This window comes from Setaria italica, chromosome IV, assembly GCF_000263155.2.
Source record: "Setaria italica strain Yugu1 chromosome IV, Setaria_italica_v2.0, whole genome shotgun sequence".
Taxonomy (NCBI): Eukaryota; Viridiplantae; Streptophyta; class Magnoliopsida; order Poales; family Poaceae; genus Setaria; species Setaria italica.
In genome coordinates, this window is record NC_028453.1 from 32,762,866 (window position 1) to 32,786,046 (window position 23,181).

The 23,181-nt window shown below is 45.3% G+C and overlaps 1 protein-coding gene across 1 annotated transcript; it reads right to left on the reverse strand.

Moving 5' to 3' along the window:
- Positions 1–16,728: 16,728 nt before the first annotated feature.
- Positions 16,729–17,846, reverse strand: LOC101753111 (peroxiredoxin-2E-1, chloroplastic). Its single transcript, XM_004965771.4, has one exon. It carries the CDS (start codon positions 17,702–17,704, stop codon positions 17,012–17,014), a length of 693 nt encoding a protein of 230 aa, XP_004965828.1. The 5' UTR covers positions 17,705–17,846; the 3' UTR covers positions 16,729–17,011.
- Between the last annotated feature and the right edge of the window lie 5,335 nt (positions 17,847–23,181).

Sequence of the window (23,181 nt, forward strand, 5' to 3'; positions counted from 1 at the left end):
ACAGTTTTTTTCTCTCACCTCATTTATTGCCATGAAACTACTATTGAGACTGGCCTAAAGGTTAAAGGCCATCGGCTTATTAATTCACAGTATTTCAAGCGCATACAAAGTAGCACTAATTAGCCTAAACGGCTAGATTTCACATGGAAAAGGAGTCATTAGGCCATTCTTAGTGGTAAGTTTCATTTTATAGTTTCCAAAAATGCCACATTATTTAGAGTGAAATGAAAGTTCAAATGAAACAACCCTTACAATGTAAATTTTATTTTTGTTGTTTCATACGCAGCTATTGTATTTAATTCATTCATGACGTAGAACTTTTTAATTGGACATATGATCAAATAAAATAAAACTCTAGCTTTCAATGGAAGGCGTGGAAGAGTTTCATAGGTTGAAAATCGTGTAAATGAAGTTTCGTCCTCGTGAAACCTGTTTCCTATCTCTCAAATATGATGTTTACCGAGAATAAGACAGTGGCCTTATATTCTAACGTACCAACCTCTGGCTCCGGCTCGTGTGAACTCGAATGTCGTGTTCGCGGAAAGTGGAAACAGCCAGAGTCGCATCGCCGATGGGACTGCATGCGGTGCTGCATGGCGATTGGCGAGGGCCCGTGCCCCGTGGGCACAGATCCTAGCTTGCATGCAAGCGATCGTGTCGCGGGGCAACCATCTAGCGCTCGGGGCAACCATGTAGCCGAGGCGAATAGGCGATCGATGGCGCGACGTCCGCGATCGAGGTCGGTCGGGAACACGGGAGGTGGCTGCGGTTATTCACGGACCGGGAGTTTGGGGCGAGCAGGCAGCGAGAGCTCCCTATTCATTGCTGTAAGAGCAGCAGCAGCGTATATTCATTCTCAGAAGTAGCACCAAGGACATGTCAGCCTCATAGGGTTCACACCATTTTGATCCAGCGTGTAGCAGCCCCTACTCTGATTCCCAGCCAAATAAAAAAAAATCACAAATCCAACTTTCCTCCTCTCTCTCCCCCACCTGCCCGGCAGCGCAGCCACAAATTTTTGTTCCAAAAGCATATGGTTGGAAGGAGGGGGCTAAATTTTAGCCCCCGTCACATCGAATGTTTGATACTAATTAGAAATATTAAACCTAAACTAATTACAAAACTAATTACGGTTAAATCGCGAGACGAATCTATTAAACCTAATTAATTCATGATTTGATATATTTTACTCGGAGCGGCTGGTGCCAAACCAAGCACCAGAGCTCGCTGCTCTGTGGCATCCCATGCTCCAGCGTGAAGCAGCCTCAGATTTCTTCTCTCCCTCCTTGGAGCAACCCCAAAGTAATAACGCTGGAGCTGCTCTAACGGAGCGCTGGCTGCTAGGACCGGCGCCGGCAGGGCTGGTCCATGTGGCAAGCGCCCTCCGGGCTCCGGATGGTAGGACGTACGAGAGGGCCCTTTTGCCCGACCTCGCACGAGGCGTCAGGCGCCGGCTGCAGCGCTCGCGGTCGGATCCTTCCTCCCTCCCTCCGGCTGCTGTTGCGTCGCGCGCGCATGCTCCTCGAATTTCAGCGCCAGCTGCACGTGGAACAGCGCTTGATTTCGCGCCGCCGCCGACGGGTCTGGCCGGTTCGGGTAATTTGCCTGGTACACAATCTCAGGGGAGGGCCCAAGGGCGTGTGTGGTGGTTAGTTTCCGGCGGTGCACTGGGTAGATGCCAACTGTAGCAGGAGGGATGTCGTGCCGTCATGCCGACGGCCGGCCGGCCGTGGGAACACACGCACACCACGCCAGCAGGGCTTCGGTGTCTGCCCTCTGTTCCGCGATTCCCACACTGATCCTCTGCGCGGCGGCTGCGCGCGCGCGTTTCGGCGGCAGAGGGAGAATACGGAGATGACGCGCCGCCCCACGGGCGGCGTACTCGTGGCGCCGTTCCTTTCTTTTTTATCCTCCCTCTTTTGCGGGCTGCGCGCACGCTTGTGCAGTTGTGTCCATTGAAACGTCAGTGGGCCGCAGCCCAACAGATAAATGACGCTCGCTCCTCGTCAGCTGGCTTGTCTTTTTTTTTTTGAGAGAGAGAGAGGTCGGCTGGCTTGTCTAGTTGTCTTTATGCAATATTCGGTAGCCTGTTTCTTGTTTGAAAAATGTTCTGTTTGTTCGCCGCATGTGCAAGATGTTCTTGAAGAAAAATATTATAAATTCTGAAATTTCAAATAATGAATGTAATTGAACTGGTGGACTTTGTGAGTTGTGACCTTAAAGCATACTGTGCTAGCCCATTTGTAATTCTCTCAACTCGTCATAGTGAATTTCTTTATACAATTTTAGTAGAAACAAGCATTTAGTTCACCAGATCAACCTCCTTTTTAGTGTGTATAGGGACCGAGTCCCTGTGGACATTGGATATTGGATTATTCTTCATCGAAGTTCAGATCAAAATCAACACTACAGCGCGAACAAGGAGGGTACTTGCATATGGATCATTCCATTAACAAGATATTGAACGCTACAATGCTGCGGATAGAAATTAAATGACTCTGAATTCTAAAAGTGAAATCATGCAAGTGTTCATCTAGGGACACTCAGATGATCAGATCGAGGTTACAAACAAAACAGATAGCACACGCAGATTACAAACATCATTATCCGCACCACCACGACACCACGTGATCACCAACTCGAGCGATCATTCCTGATCAACGCTAGCGCGTATATCACTCCGCGTGCAGTGCAGCTACGCAGCAACGCGCACCATGAGCGACGATGGCACGGGGAGCATGCTCGGCTCCGGCGACGCGAGGAAGCCAGGTCCAGCGTAGAACGCCCGCTGCAGCGACAGCTCGTCCAAGTTCAACTCCATGTCGTTGCTGCCAGTGCTGCTCTGGCCGTCGTCGTCGTCGATCCCGCCGGCCTGCGGCAGGCGAGGCTTCTTGTGCGCGTCCCACGCTCCGCGGATGACGCGCGGCTCCCAGTCCCTGCAGGGCGGCGCTTGTTGCTGTCCCACTTCTCGCACGCCGACGCGCGGCCGGGACTGCCGGTGCTCTTGCCGTCCGGGGTTCTGCGCTGGCCTGATGATCTTCACGGTCTTGTTCGCGTCCCACCTCTCCACGGCGTCGGCGCGGCAGGGCTTCGACGACGGTGACTCGGTTGCGTTCTTGCGCGCGCCCCACCTCCCGTCGGCGTTGGCCCGGTGCGGCCGGGCTTGCGCACGGGAAGGATGACGACGCACAGCGGCGGTGGTGGGAGCAGCGGCGCCATCTTCCACTTGGGTGAGGTCGGGAGCAGCGCTGGGAGAGCCGCGTGCGCCATGGCGAGGTGCACGCACGCGACTGGTTATCGTCATGGGTCGCCCTACGCGAAACGATTTGAGTTAGGCACGTCGAAATTAACATGCTGGTGGCACCCATCAGCACAAAGTGACCGAGATCGCTGGGCTAGTGCCCGTCAGCACAGATGGCTAGCGGACGATCTAAGTGTCCGTCAGGACAAATGCAATGCATTTGTGCTTGCGAGTGCGTTAGGAGGGCTATCAGCACAAATGCGGCTCAGATAAAGCCGTGAACAATTTCTTTCCCAGCCAACCTTCCATTTGAAACTTGCCCGAGAGGAGTTCGAGAAAAGCTCCAAAAATACCAAATCTAAAGGGAAATGTTTTGCTCTTATTTTTTTGAGGAGGTGGCTATAAAAGGTAAGTTTGTGCCATTCCAACTTTCCTTTTCAACTTATATCCATCATTTCTAGCTTCATTAGATTGTCATCTAGATCTAGACCTAGAAGAGAGAGGAGGGAAGAGAGAGAAAATAACTAGAGATGGATTATTTTTTAAATAAAATTCTATGGTTATATTATAACCATTACAATGCTATGCTTGTCATTTTAATGTAATATAGAATTGAGTTTGATTATATTTTTCCTACTTATTAATGATTACATCCATATTACATCCATAATTTTAATTAATGAGTTTGATTGAATTTAATATATAATTGAGTTTGATTTTTTTTCCTTCTACTTATTAATTATTACATCATGGTTTATTGAATTTCATATAACATAGAATTGTTGTCATAGGTTGTTAAAGATGGATCATAGAGCATGGACGTATGGCATACGGAGACATTTGCATACATTCATGTCAGAGGTATCAAAGTTTGTGAAGGCTGCGGAGAAGCACGCTCGCATTTGCAAGACAAAGAAAATACATTATCCGTGTTTTGACTGTAGCAACAATATTGTATGGGAGGATACTGATGTTATCAAGAGGCATTTGATAAAGCAAGATTTTGTAGATGGATACACAATTTGGTCCCACCATAGTGAGGCAGGAGATACTTTCAACAACACAGACATTGATATTGGCTCTGATGAAGTGGGTGGTGATGATGCAAACAAAACTGATCATGTTATGATGGATGATGATTATGACCGTGGAGATCAAAATGGTGATCAAACATATCCGCGTATAGAACCACAGGTGGAGGAGGAACGTGATGTTGATATGGAGGATATGTTGTGCCACATTGAACCGAAAGTGTTGCTAGGGAGTGTTAAAGGGTTAGAAAATTTTGAGACACTCAAGAAGGCAGCAAAGAACCGTTTGTATGAGGGATGTGGGAAGAAGTGGACCGTGTTGCGTTTCGTCCTTATCTTCTGATCTGAAGGCTAAATTTGGCTGGTTAGACAATAGTTTCAATGATCTCCTTACTCTGTTGGGCAAATTGCCCCTGAAGCCTAATTTTATGCCAAAAACACATACGAATCAAAGAAGATTATCAATCCATTGAAGATGCGTGTGCAAAGAATACACGCGTGCAGAAACCACTATATATTTGTACCGCGGTGAGTACGCAGCATTGGAAAAGTGTCCAAATTGCGATGGTAGCCTTTATAAAAGTAATGCCAATTTCTATGAGGATCGTGCCGATTACTCTATCAGGAATAAGAGGAAGAAGGGTGCAAAAAAAAGTACTGGTGCTCAAGTGGAGGACGAATCCTGTATAGGTACTGACATGACGACTCAGTGCAGAATCCCTGCCTTGGTGATATGGTACTTGCCGGTGGTGAACCGTCTGAAGTGTTTGTTCTCAAACCCAAAGACCACTGAAATGATGACTTGGCATGGTGACGCCCAGTAAAGGCTGACAGAAAACTTCGACATCCTTCTGATGCTCGCTAGTGGAGGACCTTCGATGCCAATCATCTAGAGTTTTTAGATGAAAAAAGGAATGTACGGTTCGCATTGAGTACAGACAGCATGAATCTGTTTGATGAAAGAAGCAGCACGTACAACATGTGGCCAGTGCTGATGACCATATACAACCTTCCCCATGGCTATGTCACAAGAGAAAGTTTCTTTTGCTAACCATTCTCATACAAGGTCGAAGCAACCTGGCATCGACATAGATGGTTTCCTTGAGCCATTGATTAAAGATATGCAGAAGCTTTAGAAAGATGGGGTTCGGATATGGGATGAGTACAAACAGGAGCACTTCACACTAAGAGCCATTATCTTTGTTACCATCAATGATTATCCTACCCTATTTGCCCTGATAGGTCAGGTAAAAGGTAAGACAACATGCGCAGTTTGTTTGGATAAAACATCATATGTGTACCTTAAGGCATCTATGAAGACAGTGTTCATGTAGCACAGGCTCCTCTTATTGAAGACGCACAAATACCGCAGCTGAAGGACTTTTTCGATGGCACCAATGAGAATGATTTTGCTCCAAAACCGGCTACGGGTAAAATAGTATTTGAAATGTGCGAGAAGGTCAAGTTCAAACTCGGTAAAAAGTCATTAGGTGGTACTGATAATTTGAAAAGGGGAAGGAAGCAGGCTAAAACTACAAACGTTGCAAACGTGCCGTTTAAAAAAATGTCTATCTTCTTTAAGTATTTGTCATACTGGCGAGAGCTGGCGGTGCACCATGCCATTGATGGGATGCATCTTAAGAAGAATGTGTTCGATAGCACCATCGGATTCTTGGCTTATTAGGCAAGGCAAAGGACAAACTACAATCACGTAAGGATCTGGTTGACCTTCAAATCAGGTCAGAGCTCCACCCGCAAGAACTTCCTAATGGTAAGCAATACCTTCCCCCGGCTAGCTACAACTTAACACCAGATGAGAGATTGGCTGTGTGCAAGTGCTTGTGCTGGTTGAAAGTGCCAATCGGATTCTCATCCAACATCTAGTCTCATTGAAGGATATGACGCTTGTCGGCTATAACTCTCATGATTGCCATGTGATGATCATAATTTTTCTCGCTATTGCGATCCAAGCTATCAAACCAGTATTCGAAAAGATGGTTATCACACGGATGTGTTACTTCTTCAACGTGATTTCGTAGAAAGTGATCGATTGTGTCAAGTTGGCTATGCTTCAGTTATTTGTGTCGGAAATTCAGGTCAAGCTCTAGACATGCTTCCATCCGTCCTTTTTCGATATAATGGGAACATCTCGTGGTCCAACAAATAACTGAATACCTATGTACTTCCTTCAGATGTGGACATACAAACAGTTCATGTTGACTCTCAATGGATACATGAGAAACAAGGCATTTTCAGAGGGCAGCATGATCAAGGGCTACCATACAAAAGAGAGTGTTGATTGCTGCATAGATTACATAAAAGATAAGAGAGCTATTAGTTTACCAGAATCTCGACACGAGGCCAGATTGTCCGGGAGAGGTACCATTGGAATGAAAAGATTCATTGACAAGGACAACCAGCAATTGGAGAAATCACATTCAAGCGTTCTACAACAGCTCGCAATAGTGGATCCCTTCATCGAGAAACACCTTAATGAGGTCCGTGGAGAAAGTAATGGTTGCTCCAAGGATTGGATCATCAAAGAGCAAAAGTGACATTTCCCATCATGGTTGAAGGACCATGAGCACCTATTTGAAGGAAATTCCATAGACGAAGTAACATTGACTAGGTTGGTGTCTAGCCCAACAAGCAATGTCACCTCATGGCAAGCATATAAAATTAATGGATACACATTTTATACCACCGCAGAGGACAACAAAAGCGTGGCGTACCAAAACAGTGGTGTTCGCATAGAGGCGATTGATATATTCGAACAGAACATAACTTACTACGGTTTCATAGAGAAAATATGGGAACTTGACTATGAGAGAATATCTGGATTCCCGTCTTTCAGTGCCAATGGGTCAAACACCTGAATGGCGTTACAGATGACAATTATGGGTTGACACTTGTAGATCTAGCAAATGTAGGTTACAAAGATGACCCATGGGTATTTGCTGAGCGTGTCGCACAGGTATTCTACATAATCGACCCTATGAATGCAAAGAAGCACATTATCGTTTCTGGAAAGCAAAGGATCCTTGGAGTTGAAGGTGTAGTGGACATTGAGGATTACAATCAGTATAAGGAATTAAACCTGTTCAAAGACCGTGAACGAAGAAACAAGCATGTTGAAGCAAGCATTGATAAATCTATGAAGCCATGGTTACGTAGTGACTGTGAAGGAAGAATCGTTAAAGGATAAATTAACATTTCTTATTAGTTATGTTGTAAGACTTACTAATTATCCTGTAATACTTTATTAATATGAATTAGACTTTATTATCTTGAAAATAACCGCCAGCATAAGAAAAGGGTAGGGGTATATCCATGCCACAATACAATATAACCAGTTCTGATAATAGTGCAAGTTCGTACATCAATACTTCCTTAGATATGGAACATAGTTAAAGTCTCCAATCGTCTAGCCTAGAACTTCATCAAAATAAGTTAGAGCACGGATGAGTGAACTCTCCTTCGCTTCACATGGACGATCACATACACTACTACAAATCTCGAACAATGGAGACGTTAACTGATGTGGCCTACATAAAGTGAGATGAGCCTGGAACTTCCAATCTGTGGTGAACATAGAGTTTCCACCCATGTAAGTCAAATCAAACACATCCAAGACTTGATCCAGAATCGCACGAAAGCTCACTGCCACAATGGTAGTACCAAATATATCCTAAAAGATGATAATAACATGATGAAAATTAAAAGATGTAATATAACTAAAGTTAAAAGAATGATAAAAGAATGTTCCTTTTAAAATGAGGTTCACCAACAACCTCGATTTGCACTACAGGAAAAGTAAGAATATTACTATGTTGGGAACCGATCCGCTCCTTTGATCGCCTGTTGGCAAGTCAATGACGCCATTAGGGAAGTGAAGTTCTGGATGACTAGCGGGAGGGTCCTCGAAAATGTACTGTCTCCTGCCACCTCCATGGCTGCCACCACCACGGCGACCACCTCCATAGGGAAAAGAACTTCCACGTGTCATAGTTAGCCCAAACTATCCAAATAAAATTGTAATAAGATATACGTGGTTCCACAAACATCAACTTCAATGATAATTACGTCAAAAATTGATTAATCCACGAAATTCTCAGAATAAAAAATTTTCAAAAATAATGAAAGAAATTTACAACTGTTGGTTTAGATATCATATACATTGTTATAACTAATCATAATATATTTATTATCATGTTGCAATTGCATGGAATAAAAATAGAAAAAGGTAACAATTATATCCTTAAGCACAAAAAAGATATATATTGTACAAAAATATAAAAAAGAAACAACTATTGTCCTAAAATTAATAATAGAGAAGCATCAAATTTAATAATTGAATACATATTTAAGGTTTGTCTAGTCAATCCATTTTTCTTAATGAATTTAATTTAAAAAAGAAAAAAACAACCGCCGGCCGAGGAGGAGGCGACGCTTGGGGATGAGACGCCGCTTGGGGAAGGAGGCGGCCTGGTGGGGATGAGGGGCAGCCCGGCGGGGAGGAGGCGGTGCTCGGGGAGGCGACCCGGCAGGGACGAGGAGGCCTGGTGGGGATGAGAGGTGGCCCGACGGGGAGCAGGCAGCACTTGGGGAGGAGACCGGCACGCTCGGGGGCCGCGGCGGAGTCGGGCAGCCTGACGGCATGATTTCCGTTCACAATGCCGGGACTTAGAAAATTCAGGCGCTCCCTAACCTTTGTAGGGAGGCATCAGTGCTGGCGGGCGCTAACGTTGCCCGCCAGCACAGCTCCTCTGTGCTGGCAAATGACATTAGCACCTGCCAGCACAGACGATCTGTGCTGGCGGGTGGCACTAAGCACCTGCCATCACAGAGTTTTCACCAAATTTCAAATAATTTAAATACTTGCTAAATGAGTTCAAAATTGTTTCAAACTTCTACACCTAAACATAAATATTATATGTGAATGTAAAAAATATATTTTCATACATAACACAAATGTTTTGACTAGTTAGTTCACATGTCACTATAGGTTGAAACATCTCATGAGTTATAGGGTGATTATGACTTGGATATCCATTTAGGAAGGACGTACTGTTACACTATCTGAAAATTATCTTATTATTTTGGGTCCATGTTGGTGCACTGGTAAAGTGGTTACATGCCAATTATCATGATTGTTCGACAAATTTATATTTTAAAAAATTAAATTAAACCTAGATGGAAACGCACAATCCACCTTCCCCTTTGTGTTTTCTTGTAAACATACATTTTTAGTTTTTATCTCAAATCATGGAATTTTCTTAAATATGGACATGTTTAAAAGGTTTAACACGAAAATCCATTTACTTTTTGATTTAACTAAATTTTAATAAAATATAATTTTGTTCAACAATCATGATATTTGGCATGTAACCACTTTACCCTGCACCAACATGGATAAAAATAATAAGACAATTTTGAGATAGTATAATAGTCGTCCTTCCCAAATGGATATCAAGTCATAATCACCCTATAACTCAAGAGGAGTTTCAACCAATATTGACATGTGAACTAACTACTCAATAAATTGTATTATTTATGAAAAATATAATTTTCACAAGCACTGTAAAACAATTATGTTCAGTGCAGAAGTTTCAAACAATTTTGAACTTACTTAGCAAGTATATAAATGTTTGAAATTTGTTAAAAACTCTTTGCTGGCGGGTGCTTAATGACACCCGCCAGCACAGAAGAGCTGTGCTGCCGAGCACCGCCCACCAGCACAAAGGCTCTGTGCTGGATCTCTCCTATATAACGCGCGACCAGAGCACCAAATTTTCTTAAGTCTCGGCGCGAAAGTTTCACTACGCCATCAGGCTGCCAAATTTTCGCATCGAAACCGCCACCTTAATCCATGACGATGTCGCTGACCAGTGCACCGCCGCACCTCCCAGAGCGCCACCGCGGAACCTCCCCGGGCGCCGCCGCGGCCCTCATCCACACGCCCCGCCACCCTCCTCCAATGCGCCACCGCGGCCCTCCTCCACGAGCACTGTCGTGCCTCCCCGTGCGCCGCCACCCCTTCTCCCGTGCGCCGCAGCTCCTCCCCGAGGCCGCACCGCCGCTCCTCCCCGAGCACTGCCTCCTCCGCGACCGCCGGCGCAGCGCCGCCTCTCCCAGCGCTGCCGCTCCTCCTCGAGGTGCCGCTCGTCCCCGAGCCATGCCGCCATCGGTCCTCCCCGAGGCCACCGCGCCTCTTCCTCTCCCCCAAGCCGAAGCGCCTCTTCCTCTCCCCGAGCCCGAGCAGTTGTTTTTTTTCATGCAAATATAATTATTGGATTGCAAATTATTATAGAAAAGAAAATGTAATAATAAATTTGGTGTATAAATATTTATGGATTGCAATTTTTATGAATGATAAATATGTATAAATTGTGAAGGGAAAAGTTTGGTGTACAAATATTTATTGATATGCATAAATTCATGAATAATTAATATGTATAAATTGTAATAGGAAAAGTTTGGTGTACAAATATTTATTAATATGCATAAATTCATGAATAATAAATATTTATAAATTGTGGTAGGAAAAGCTGGTGTACTAATATTTATTGATATGTAAAAATTCATGAATAATAAATATGTATAAATTGTGATAGAAAAAGTTTGTTGTACAAATATTTATTGATATGCATAAATTCATATTTATGAATAATAAATATTTATAAATTGTGATAGGAAAAGTTTGGTGTACTAATATTATTGATATGTATAAATTCATGAATAATAAATATGTATAAATTGTAATAGGAAAAGTTTGGTGTACTATTTATTGATATTTATAAATTCATGAATAATATATATTCCTTTAAATTGATGATATTGATATGTATAAATCCATAAATAATTTTTAATTGTAAGTATTACAATTTTGCATATTAAGAGTGATGGACAACAATGAGAACAATGTTGAATCCTCCTCCGAGGAGGATTCAGATTCTGACGACGATTGTGGATCGTATTCTACTCCACCTGAGTACGAACCAAGTCCAGGTCTCGCAAGCGTCCAGATGAAGATGACCCTGAATACGATCCAATCGCGGATCATCAGGTACCGGCATGCACATTCATATACTAGCTAGTGATATGTTTGTTGTTCACATGAAGATGATAAACTTCAACTATTATTTTCTCTATAGAACAATGACCAATCCCCGGTGCATTTCCCGCCACGACGTCGTAGAACATCTACTCTGCATGAAGAGGAGGTAGCTGCCTCTGCACCACAACCTTCAGCTACTACTGCTTCTAGTAGTCATCCGAAAAGGAAACGTGGGCAACGAAGCCGAAATCAGATCCCTAAAAAAGGTAGTCTCCTAATAGAAGAGCTTGGCGTCAAAGGTGAGCCCATATTACCTGAGGGGATATCTGTTAGGTTTCGGAACATATGTGGAGCTATTATCAGGGATAAATTGCAGACCTGGATCACGACTAGTAATTAGAAGAAGGTGCCTACCACTACAAAGGATGTATTGTGGGACACGGTGAAAGAAAGGTTCACTTTTCCTGAAGGTCAAGAGAAATTCGCAAGAAACTTTGCCGAGGGCCTTCTTGGGAGATGTTTCAGGAATTGGAGGTCTACATGTAAGTCCACATGTCCGTATGGTGCTTGTAAGTCCACATATACCGCATACATGAGTTTTAAATATATATGTATTTTATGTCAACTACCTGAGCAATCTATTCTGCAGGATGCAATGAAGGGACGAAGAATTGACGCACGGCAGGTTCAAGATAGCGTACCTTGACCTAGCATGAATAAGCGAGCTAGATCACAAGCTCAAGATGATGGAAACGATCAAAGCACAAATAGAAGCAACAGAGACACAAACGGAGAAAGATGCTATAAAAAAAAGCTCACAGAGAAGAAATGCAAAAAGTGTCCGTATACATTGCAAAAGTAACAAAGAAAAAGGCTGACAAGGATTATATCATGGCTCCTTAAACTAGTTTTAATTACTATATATATACTAGGTGCTATTTAATGCCGTCTATAATATAAATTATTTTAATATAATGCAGAGACCACTGGATTTGCATCATTATTTTACCCAAATTAGGAGAAGCAGTGGTCCTCGACTCAGCCAACTATCATAGAGATAGGTACAAGGATTTCACAGGCATTATACAAAAGTAAGACATTCCTTAACAGTACTTAAATGCATATTGACATTCTATGTATCTAAGTTGTATTACTAACTCGTGTCTTTATATCTTCAAAGTGCGTACAAGCTTTACATATTAAAAGGTGAGATTCACAATAAAAAAGGATGAAAACTATGAAAATAATATATCATAGATTCGTAAGAACATAAAAACTTGATTTTTTTCATATAATGTAGACTTGTCATTAATAACAACTTATCATTTTTCTATTTGTTTGCAGCGCCACAAGCAATCTCTTGGCTCTGTGCTATGTGGATATTACGTGTGTGAGTTCATCAGAAATAATGGGAGGTACCGGACGAACCCTGAAGACGTAAGTCTCTTATGCACTGTCATGTACTAACTTCCTAATGGTAATACATCCTAATCTCCATTTACTATATACCAGTAGATGGCTACCATCGACAGTACCTATAGCAAGATCGAAGACAAACAAATCGACAACATTTGTACGGACATGACGAAATTCATCCTACGCGAGATTTTTCATGAGGATGGAGCATTCTTTGATAAAGATGGTGTGTTGATGGCGGACGAGTGCACAAATCTTTATAGATGGACGTAGTAGTTTTAATATTAGCGTGGCAAAGAACAGCTCTATTCCAAATGTTAGATTTTTAATAATGTGAATTATATATTATGTACGATGCAGTTTTTAATAATATGAATTATTTATTATTCAAGTTTGTTGTTACGTGGTTGGAGATACATATTTCAATTTGGCAGCTAAAAACTAGCGGGAAATAAAAATAATAAATAATTCATTAGAAACAATATATTGAATGGGAAAATACATATTCCTAGCGGGCGGCATAAGCACCACCAGCACAGAAACCGTCTGTGCTGGCGGGTGCTTGCCCGTAACATCACCCGCTAGCACATATGCTATCTATGCTAGCGGTATGGTTACATTAAGGTTGCTGGCGGGTACGATACCCGCCAGCGTAAATCTGTTCTTATCGCCAGCATAAAGTGTTTCTAGCAGTGGTCGAGGTTAGAGTGGGACTGGGAAGAGAAGACACGCTCAGCAGCAGTCAGCAGAAGCACCTCACGACGACGAGCGGAGGAGGCGGGAGAGAGCTGATCGGTGGAGGTGGGGATTTATAGTTTCGAGTGCGTCCGAACACGCCATCGCTGAACCCGAGCCGGAGCCGGGAGCCCGGAGTCCGACTGCAGCGCGCAGCATCGGCACCGATGGCGGTCGTCTGACGCCGACTCGAACTCGAACTCCGCTCCGTGGCATTCACACGGTTACATTCTCCTCTGCACCCGATAGATGGGCCTTTTTGGGCCAATACTCTTCCGGATGGGTCCAAGTCTTCCGGACTACCCGGTGGGCCGTCGCCGTCTTCTGTTCCGCTCCACGAGTCCCTCCCTGTTGCTGACTGTTCTGTGCTGTTCTTCTCCGGCGCCTTGCCAATTGCAATTCTGGTTCAATATTAGAGCAACTCCAACCACCTCCTAGTTTTAACCTCCTATGCACCTATATGAAAGTCTCTCATCCAATTTCTCTCTCCTACTTCACAATGAACTCCAACGAACCCCTCGTACTTGCTCTCGTATAGTCAATTCTCTCTTTTTTTATATATCGAATAACTACCACCAAACGTGATTAATCAAATACCGAACAGCTTGAATCAAGCTGTTCGGTATAGCTTCTTACGGCTATGCTGCAGCTGCTGCAGCAGCAGCCAGGCAGAGGAAGCGATACGAGGGTTGGGAGCGCTTAAGAGTAGGTCCGTGAAACAGGACGGAGAACGGTGGACGTAACAGCCTGCGATGCTGGCTGCCGAACGGCTGGGCTGTTTTACAGCCGCAGCTGCAGCCGAAAGTAGAGCGAACAGCTGCTTCCATCAAATACGTTCACCCATCTATTCATCTTGCTCACTGCATTGCAAGATCCAGGCATATATGAATAAAATTGCAAAATCCAAATGCCCTGTCTTCCTTTTTCTTGCTGCCGCTAGCAGCTGTAGCGCAAACAGCTTGGGCCAGAGCGCATGCGGGCGGGCAGCCGGGCACACGCAGGAGAGCGGCAACAGGCGGCCGCCGAGGTCCCTCACCTCCACGACGCCCTTCCCTTCCCCGGGCTCCCTGTCCCTCAGCCAGCGTGCGACCGGGGCAGCGTGCAGGAACGCGAAGCGACTCTAGGACAGCGGCTCCACGCGTGGGCTGGCTTGTGGAGCTGCGGGTCCGCCGGACGCTGCGTGTGGGGCGGCGCCGCTTCGCCGGCACGGAGCCACGGGGACGACGGCGCAGCTGCGTTGTGGGCTCGCAAGCGCCGCTTCTCTTCTATCCCAGGTACTCCCCCACTCTGTAAATCGGATTCAGCCCGAGCAAGGAGACGAGCAGGGAGGCGGCGTACTTGCGCCGGCGGCGTCCGTGTGGCTGCGCCGGGAAGGCCGGCAGTTGCTCCTCTCGCTCGGATGAGAGTCCAGAACGGGGCTCCTGGATGTGGGAGTTCATAGCTGCTGGATGAGAGTTCTCGTAAACTTAGGAACCGGATGAGAGGTCGGTTGGAGACGTTTTTTTGCGTTTCTCTCTCCTAAAAGTAGAGTAGGGGTGGGATGAGAGGTGGGTTGGAGTTGCTCTTATGTCTTCTCTTTGTTGGCTCCTCCACTCATAGCGAAATTTTGCTGTGTCCTTGGACAAACTCTTGTAACCGGCCAACGCTGCCATCACCGCCCTGCCGGAATCAATGGTAATACAAAATTCAGGTGGGGACTCTTCGTCCCGTGCTCTCTCAAAAAAAAAGAGTGAAATTTTGACAAGGGCCTTTTTGCCTATATCCCAAGCAAGTGTGACGACTGACGAGCCCTCGTTCCATGCCTACTGTATATAGTAGGCCCTGCGGTCATATGAAGAGTACAATTCTGATATTTGAAAAAAAGAATCGCTCCCATTCGCCCAAAAAAAATTGCAAGTAAAATTAAGCATGCAGCAGTCAAGAGACAGAGATCAAGCAAATGACGAGAGGGTTACGAGACGACGGGCCACAAGCCCACAACGCACATCTGTATGCGGTATGCCGTGGTAAGCAGGCATCTGGCGTGATGATCGGATATTCCCAGTGTCCCGCCGGCGACATCCGTCAGTAAAACGCATCAATGGCCAATGGACCATCCATGTGCGACTGTGCGTTTCACTGCAAAGATCCGGGATCCAGGGGTACGAAAACGACGGCATGGTGAGGAACCATGGACACCTGAGCGCAGGCACATCACTCCCTCCCGTCCAAACAGGCCATTCAAGCCACCGTCACGCCTCTTCAGCACTTAAGGTGCAAAGTGCATTTGTTCGCTGCCGAGTGCACAGCTACAAGCGGCAGGGATCATGCTTACTGCTACTAAACCACAAGCCTATATCCATCGCTGCAAACCATATCTGGTCGGAACCCGTGAGAGCGAGCCAGTTACACAACAGATTGCGCTCTCTCAGGAGCAACAGACTGCACTTTCTCTGAAGCCGTAATTAGCCGCTGCAGTAAAGTTATCGTCATGGAGGATTTTTCTGTCCTTCTAAAAAGGATGTTCTTAAGCCTTGTTTTGGGGAGACTACCTTTCTCCAATAGACACACTAGTGAAGATGAAGAGGAGGGGAGCTTCAGAAACAACAAGACACACCCAGTTCAAGGTGTTTATGCTTCTGCTTAGCTTAGTTCAGGTTGATGTCCAAAGAAGGCAATCGGTTTAGATTCGATCAAGCTTATGAGTCCACCGATCTGGTTTCAGAACTTCCGTTGTGGTCTTGTCTAGCTCTAATTTTCTAACACGAGCATACCAAGGCATTAGCAAAGGTTTCATTGGCCAGCAGTATAGTAATAATGGACTGACACCAACGAGATGTAGCAAAGCAAATGAAAGATGAGGCCTTTGCTCCTCCCAAGAGGCATGTGACCCCTTGTGCTCCCTCAGGAATCTGAATCCCTCAACATTTCAGGAAGATCACAGCCGTAGCAGCTTCAGCGTCCATAAAGAAAACAACTTGTGTGAAGCTTTGCAAACTGAAACCGCAAACATGATGAAATGGGAATGTCTAATAAAATTTTAAGGACACTGCAACACAGTCAATCCCCAATCAAACAAGCTAACCATAGCACCAAACTTAAGTGCAGAGTGCCTATATCAAAACGCCTTAGTTTGGTCAGGTGCGCATCAAAGCCTGAACTTTCCAATAAAAATGGGCTGTCTCCCTCTTTGGTCTGCACGAAAATATTGCAACTGCAACCATTGCAGCTCAGAGACGCAAAAAACATAGGATTATGACGCAAACAAGTACTAATTCCCAAACAAAACTGATATATGTCATCAGAAGTTGCCAAACAGCACATTCACAATCACGAGCTATCATGCCTATACTGCCATGTTCGCTAGAACCTTCACATCAAGATAACAACTCATATGCTGAGGTGCAGTGCGCAGTATTCACCAGCCACTAAACTCAGTCGAGGTAGCAACATAACACAAGCCACCGTTGCCGCAACGATTATTCAGAGACAAAAGCTAACTTTTCAAGTAAGGGGGACAGCAAACCATGGCGGGCGAGGAGGGGTCGCAATTCAGAGCGCCTTGAGCATGTCTTCGGCGCTGCTGTTGGTGAAGGCGCCGCCCTCCTCGAGGTTGAGCACCTTGACCACCCCGTCCTCGGCCAGCAGCGCGTACCGCCGGGACCGAACGCCGAGCCCGACGGGTTTGTCGGAGAGGTCGAGCTCGACGCCCATGGCGCGCGCCAGCTCCCCGTTCCCGTCGGACAGGAGCAGCACCTCGTCCCCGACCCCAAGGCTCTCCTTCCAGGCGCGCATCACGAAGGCGTCGTTGACGGAGACGCAGGCGACGGCGTCCACCCCCTTGGCGCGGAGCTCCCCGGCCTTGGCGACGAACCCCGGGAGGTGCTTCTGGGTGCAGGTGGGCGTGAACGCGCCGGGCACCGCGAAGAGCACCACCTTCTTACCCGCCGTCAGGTCCCGCACCGTCACCGTCTTCAGCTCGCCGTCGGGGGAGTCGAAGTAGGAGAGCGTCGCGTCGGGGAGACGGTCCCCGACCGCGATGGTCTTCGCCGCCGCGGGGGCCGATGCGGACGACGCCGCGGCCCGGATTGGAGCCCCGAGGAACCCGCGGGTGCGGAGGGGGCCCGCGGCGGCTAGGCGGCGGGAGGTGAAGGCGAGGGAGGTGGTGGGGCGCGAGAGGAGGAGGCGCTTGCCGGCGGCGGTGGCGGCGGTGGCGGAGAGCGTGGCGAGGGCGGAGGTGGCCATGGAGGCGGACGGGCGATGCGGTCGAGGAATTGGCCTGGAGGTTTCTGTTTTGACTTTTGGGTGGGGGGGTGAGCCCTAGGAGGTGGGGGATTTGGGCTGGTTGTTGGGAGTGTGATGGCTGAGACCGGCGGGGCTTGGCCGATGTGCGGGGAGGCTGCCAGGTTGGTGAGGTCTGAGGTGGTGCGTGGAATGCAACGGCGGCGGCGTGAGGACGACGGCGGGGCTCGGCTTGATGTTGTTGGGCCTGGGCGCGACAGCGAGCCCAGCATTCTTGGAGGTGCTGGGCTCAAAATATGCCTTTGAATTGGGTTGGTTATTGGGCAGCATTGCTAATCCCTTATCTTTTTCACAATAGTCTAGTATTTGATTCCTAACTTTCCACACACACATATGCTCACTTGGGTCCTCCAAGTTTCAAAAGGGGATACCCTAAAGTTTCAACTTCAAGGGAAATAAGAGCAGCTCCCGTATGTAAGAAAATTGAACAGTGCGGAGAGAGAAAGAGCACGATTCGATTTACACATAGTGGGCATCGAATAGAGGCGAAATATTCCTCGGTTCGACCTCTCTAAACTCGGTTTGAACCAAGCGAATAAAAAAAATCGCAGAAAAAGGAAGCGGGTCTGGAGAAGGAGATGGCACTATGTTGGCCCACCCATTAGTGTTCGCTTCAGCTTATAAGTCGCCAGAAAAACTGAAACAGCTGATTTGTTGTGAGAAAAAAATATTGTTTGATGACTGATAAGCCAGCTCAATAAGCTGAAGCGAACAGGTCCTTAGCCTCTCCGTGCCCTCCGCATCCGCATCAAGCTCGACGTTCGCGCTTGCCGCCGCATCAGCATCCGATTGAGCACTCATGCTCCCCTCCGTCCGTCCCTCGCCTTCGTGGAACCCCAATTTGAGGCTAAGGACCCGTAAAAGGGCATATAGAATCATAGAACTCGATTTGAGGCTAAGAGCATGCACAGTGTAGACAAGGCTTCAAACATCATTTCAGTACAATGTATCATCGGTGCTGCGTTTCAGTTTTTTTCTGCAGTGTTCGGCATCGATTTAGGGCCTGTTTGGTTCCTGGGTGTTAAAGTTTAACACCCGTCACATCGGATGTTTGGATGCTAATTAGAAGTATTAAATTTTAAAAGATTAATTACAAAACTAATTACACAAATGGAGTGTAATTCACGATACGAATCTATTAAGCTTAATTAGTCCATGATTTGACAATGTGGTGCTACAGTAACCATTTGCTAATGATGGATTAATTAGTCTTAATAGATTCATCTCGCGAATTAGCACAGGGTTCTGCAATTAGTTTTATAATTAGCTCATATTTAGTTCTCCTAATTAGCATCCGAATATCCGATGTGACACTGTTAAAGTTTACTATCTCGTATCAAACAGCCCCTTAGCAAGCCTCGTTAGCCATTTTAAGCACAACACGTCCTTTTCTTCCCTCGGGCAGCGTGCGAGCAGGCAAACAGCAGCAAGCCGGCCGATGGAAACTATATTATATTAACTGGGCATCGAGGAAAATAGTATCACCGATGCAGTTTTTCCGTTCAAGCATCGCTTGTTGTTGCAGTGTACAGAACGATGCCTGTGACGAAAGAGAAAATCGGAGCATCGGTCTGGAACTACGCTGTGGCTGCTCTGAGGATCCGCAGCGACCATGACGTCACCACTCGCCAGAGCTTACGTGGCGCCCCTACTTGCCACTCGCACACATGCACATGAAGCCAGTGGCAGACATAGGATGCGGGCTGCCTGAGCTGTAGCAGGTAGACGATCGTTATTTACACACTTTTACCTTTGTTTATTTTTAATATTGGTATATAAATAATATCATAACTACTAATCATACTCAATAATCGGATCATTTTTGCATATGCATTGTGTTTTGAAGGACATTCTATTTTCGCAGAAAATTAGATTTTAATTGAAAAATATTTGGCTGAGGCTCATTACAAGCAACAACCCAGAGAAAGACGAAGGCCAGAGGCCCTGAAAAAGACCCAGGTCGATCGGCCTATGGTCCCCTGGGCCGCATTTATGCTCGTCTTCGGTGAGGACTCCTTTCAGAATACTTAGTGGCTAAGTTTCACAAGATATGGCAAGTTCACTTCAGATGGAAGCAAGCAGAACTTTAGAAAGATATCAAGATCCATTCTTATCCCGAGGCTATCAACGTGCCAGGCTCGCATGCAAGTAAAAATAAGTTTCTAGAACATCAGAGAAGACTTGGCAACGAAACTAGACGTGAGGGGGTAAAAGGAAGGGCCATGCCAATCGGCCTACCCCTTTCCTTCACCCGTTGGCCTTCCAATTTAAATCACGGGACCTCCAAACTGTAAATACCCCGATATTTCATTGAGGACCGAGATTGGATTGAAGATTCGAAGTAGAAGGAGTCGAGGAACTCGAGGGACAACCATCTACAGAGAGTTGAGGGTCGTGCAGTTGTCCGGAGGCTAGCTTAGGCTAGGCTTTGGTCGGCGTGATCACCCTGCGAGGAAGATCCACGCCGGAGTTCTGGAGCTACGATTCATAAGTCGCGAATATGGTCTCGGTGGACATCTTGTGATGAACAATCATTCATGGTGAAGTAATAGATTGGTTCCAATTCAATAGCGATCTATATGTCTCCTTTTTATGATTTCTCATGTTATAAGTTTGCTTATTCCAATCTATTTATGTAGTAGATTGCATACGGTGTTCTTGTAGTCATGGTGACTAGAATTGCATGCCTGATCTATCATAACATCTAGACATGTGCTTTATGTTCATGCCCTTAGACTGCTTGCGCTGATAGCGCTGATAGGTAGGATTGTGATAGGATCTGATGATGTGTAAGGTGGGGGTTTCGGGAGTCAGACTGGAGGTGGTGGTTTAAAAATGTTTTGAATGAGAACCATGTGTTTACTTGTACAACATATGCATAGTCTAGTCTTGCTTTAGATGAGTTACCTCTTATTCATATCTGCTCATGCTTCGTATCTACCCATGTCTATTCATTCATATTCACGACCATCTTGCAACCAGAATCATGTTTTCCGATGCTTAGCTTTCCAAATCCTTTGACCTTATTTCCATTGATTGATAAACCTTGGGGAATACTCCGAGGGAAAAGCTACAATTAATCCATACGCTTGCGGTTCAAACAAGCGTGCTAACTGCCGTCAACACAGCTCGGGTCCAAGGTTAAAATTCCAATGGTGGTTTCATAAAAATTAGTCACATAACAAAAGGATAAATACATATAAGCTTCTACTAACCTGGGATCAGCCCTGGTCCTTGTCAGTTCCTGGGTCCGCCCCTGCATGAAGCTAAGATCACTTCATGCGTAGACATACATAGAATGGAGGAGTGACATTGTCCGAATAGAACGAGCTTGTCCACTAGATTTCAGGAGACATGCGTCTATGTTGGGGCGGGAATTTTTTATCCCAAAGTCAAATAACGTAGTCATTTTTAGCATATTTTTCAATGTTACAACTATAAATTTTTGATGTTGTGGACGTTTTATTTTGATGTTGCAACGGAGCATCCGATGGGAAAATTCCCATCAGACGTCCGGTGCTAGCAGTGCCGTTTATTATAAGATTCAAAACTTCGTATTTTATGAATAAGAATTAGCTAACAATACGAAAACTTTATGGTAAAAAAAAGCTACACTGCATTTGTATTTACAATACTTTCTAATGATCAAACTTTTGCAGATACCAGTAATATATAAAGAAAAATTATTTACCAAATTGTGATCTTTTAGATCATGGCAAATGATACCACACCTTATAATTTTGGGATGAAAGGAGTATTTGCTTAGTCCACTAAGATTTTGCTTTTTAAAAAAAGAATGCTCCAAAGATTTCATTTTTAAAAAATACTCCAAAATAGAGTATGTGAAAAAAGTCATTGCAGTTGCTAGAATAGAGTGTTATGTTGATTTTTTAACATATAATATGATAAGAAAGGAAAATAAATTATATTAATGGTGGATATTAGTTTATTGTTGTATCTATTTTTATTTTTATTACATTAAAAACAGATGGAGTTTCAGTTAGACAACCATATAAATACAAACATAATTTACCACTAAAACTGACATGTGGTACATGCCAAATTACAAGAAGCTCCTGAAATGACGACCTGACTCGACATACTTCACTTTAATTGTCTAATAGGAACCAATAACTATGCCTCAAAAATTTATTGTCATCAATCTTCAATTCTTGATATGAGGCTGATTGGACTTGTTGTCACAAGCACCTCAACAACAACTTGCATCATGATTATTACTGATTGCAATGGAAGTTGTTGGCAAAAGGGACTCTTGCCCATATATTTTTACATTTCTTTAAATTTACTACTTTAATAGGTTTAAAGTGAACTTGGATGATATGATTTTGACGGTTCGGTATTTAAAAATAGTTTTGAGCGTTATCTATAAAATACTATAGTATGTAGCTAAAAATATCTCATGGTATTGAACCCGTGGCATGTTTGACAAAACTGTGGTTCCAACAACTTAAATTTCGCTTGAAATTTTGCGAATTTCGCTCATTTCAATGGTGACAAAAAAATGCTGAAAATGATATTTAAAACCTTGGTTCAACAATAAGAAATGATCAATAAGGGACATAAAAGCATGGCAAGAGAAGTTGGATTTAAGAATCACAAAAGAAGAGTGGATGGCTCCAACCGCTTTAAAGTTTTTTAATACTATGCTATTTCTTTACTATTCCCTCCAAATTCTAAAAATACCTTTGCATCCAAATAGGCACAATAATACTATTATCCTACCTGTTTTATCACGGCTGGCTTCTTAATTTACGAGGAACTCACGGCTGAATTAAGTTCAATAGAAGTCACCCGAATATAGGCCTCAACTTGTACATCAAGAAAAAAACCAGCTCCTGGAATTAAAAAAAATCCCAAAAGAGGACAGAAAACAGCCTTGCACCATGCGATGGCTGGTGTGGTCAAAGCAGAAATATCTTCGCAGTCCTGCCGAACCCAGTCCTCAAACCCAAACACGCATGTCACCCTAAAAAAAACCCAAACACGCACAAAACCCCAAGCCCAAACCCAAGCCACAATCCCGCACCGCCACCGCCAACGCGAGCCACGATATTTGCGTTGCGCCTCGTCTCCGCGAAGGAACGCGGCCGCCGTGCCCGTGCCTTCCCCGGCTTCCTTGCCTTTCACAAAAGCATTAAGAAAAAAGAGAAAATAAAAAACAAACAGGAGAGCGTCCTCCTATCCTCCTCTCTCCCCCTCTCGGGCCTCGGCCATCCCACCCCGATGGCCTCCTCTCCCTTCCCGCCCGTCGCGGCGGCGGCGGCCTCCGCGCCGCCGCGCCTGGCCCCGCGCCACCCCTTCGCCGCCGCCGCCGCCGCGCGCCGCTCCTCCCTCTCGTTCCGCCCCGCCGCGCGCCGGCCCGCCCTCCCGCTCGGCTCCTCCGCGCCGCGGCTAACCCC

Excerpts from the sequence above, each read along its gene's own strand:
- LOC101753111 (XM_004965771.4), bottom strand. The coding sequence starts at position 17,704 with ATGGCCACCTCCGCCCTCGCCACGCTCTCCGCCACCGCCGCCACCGCC.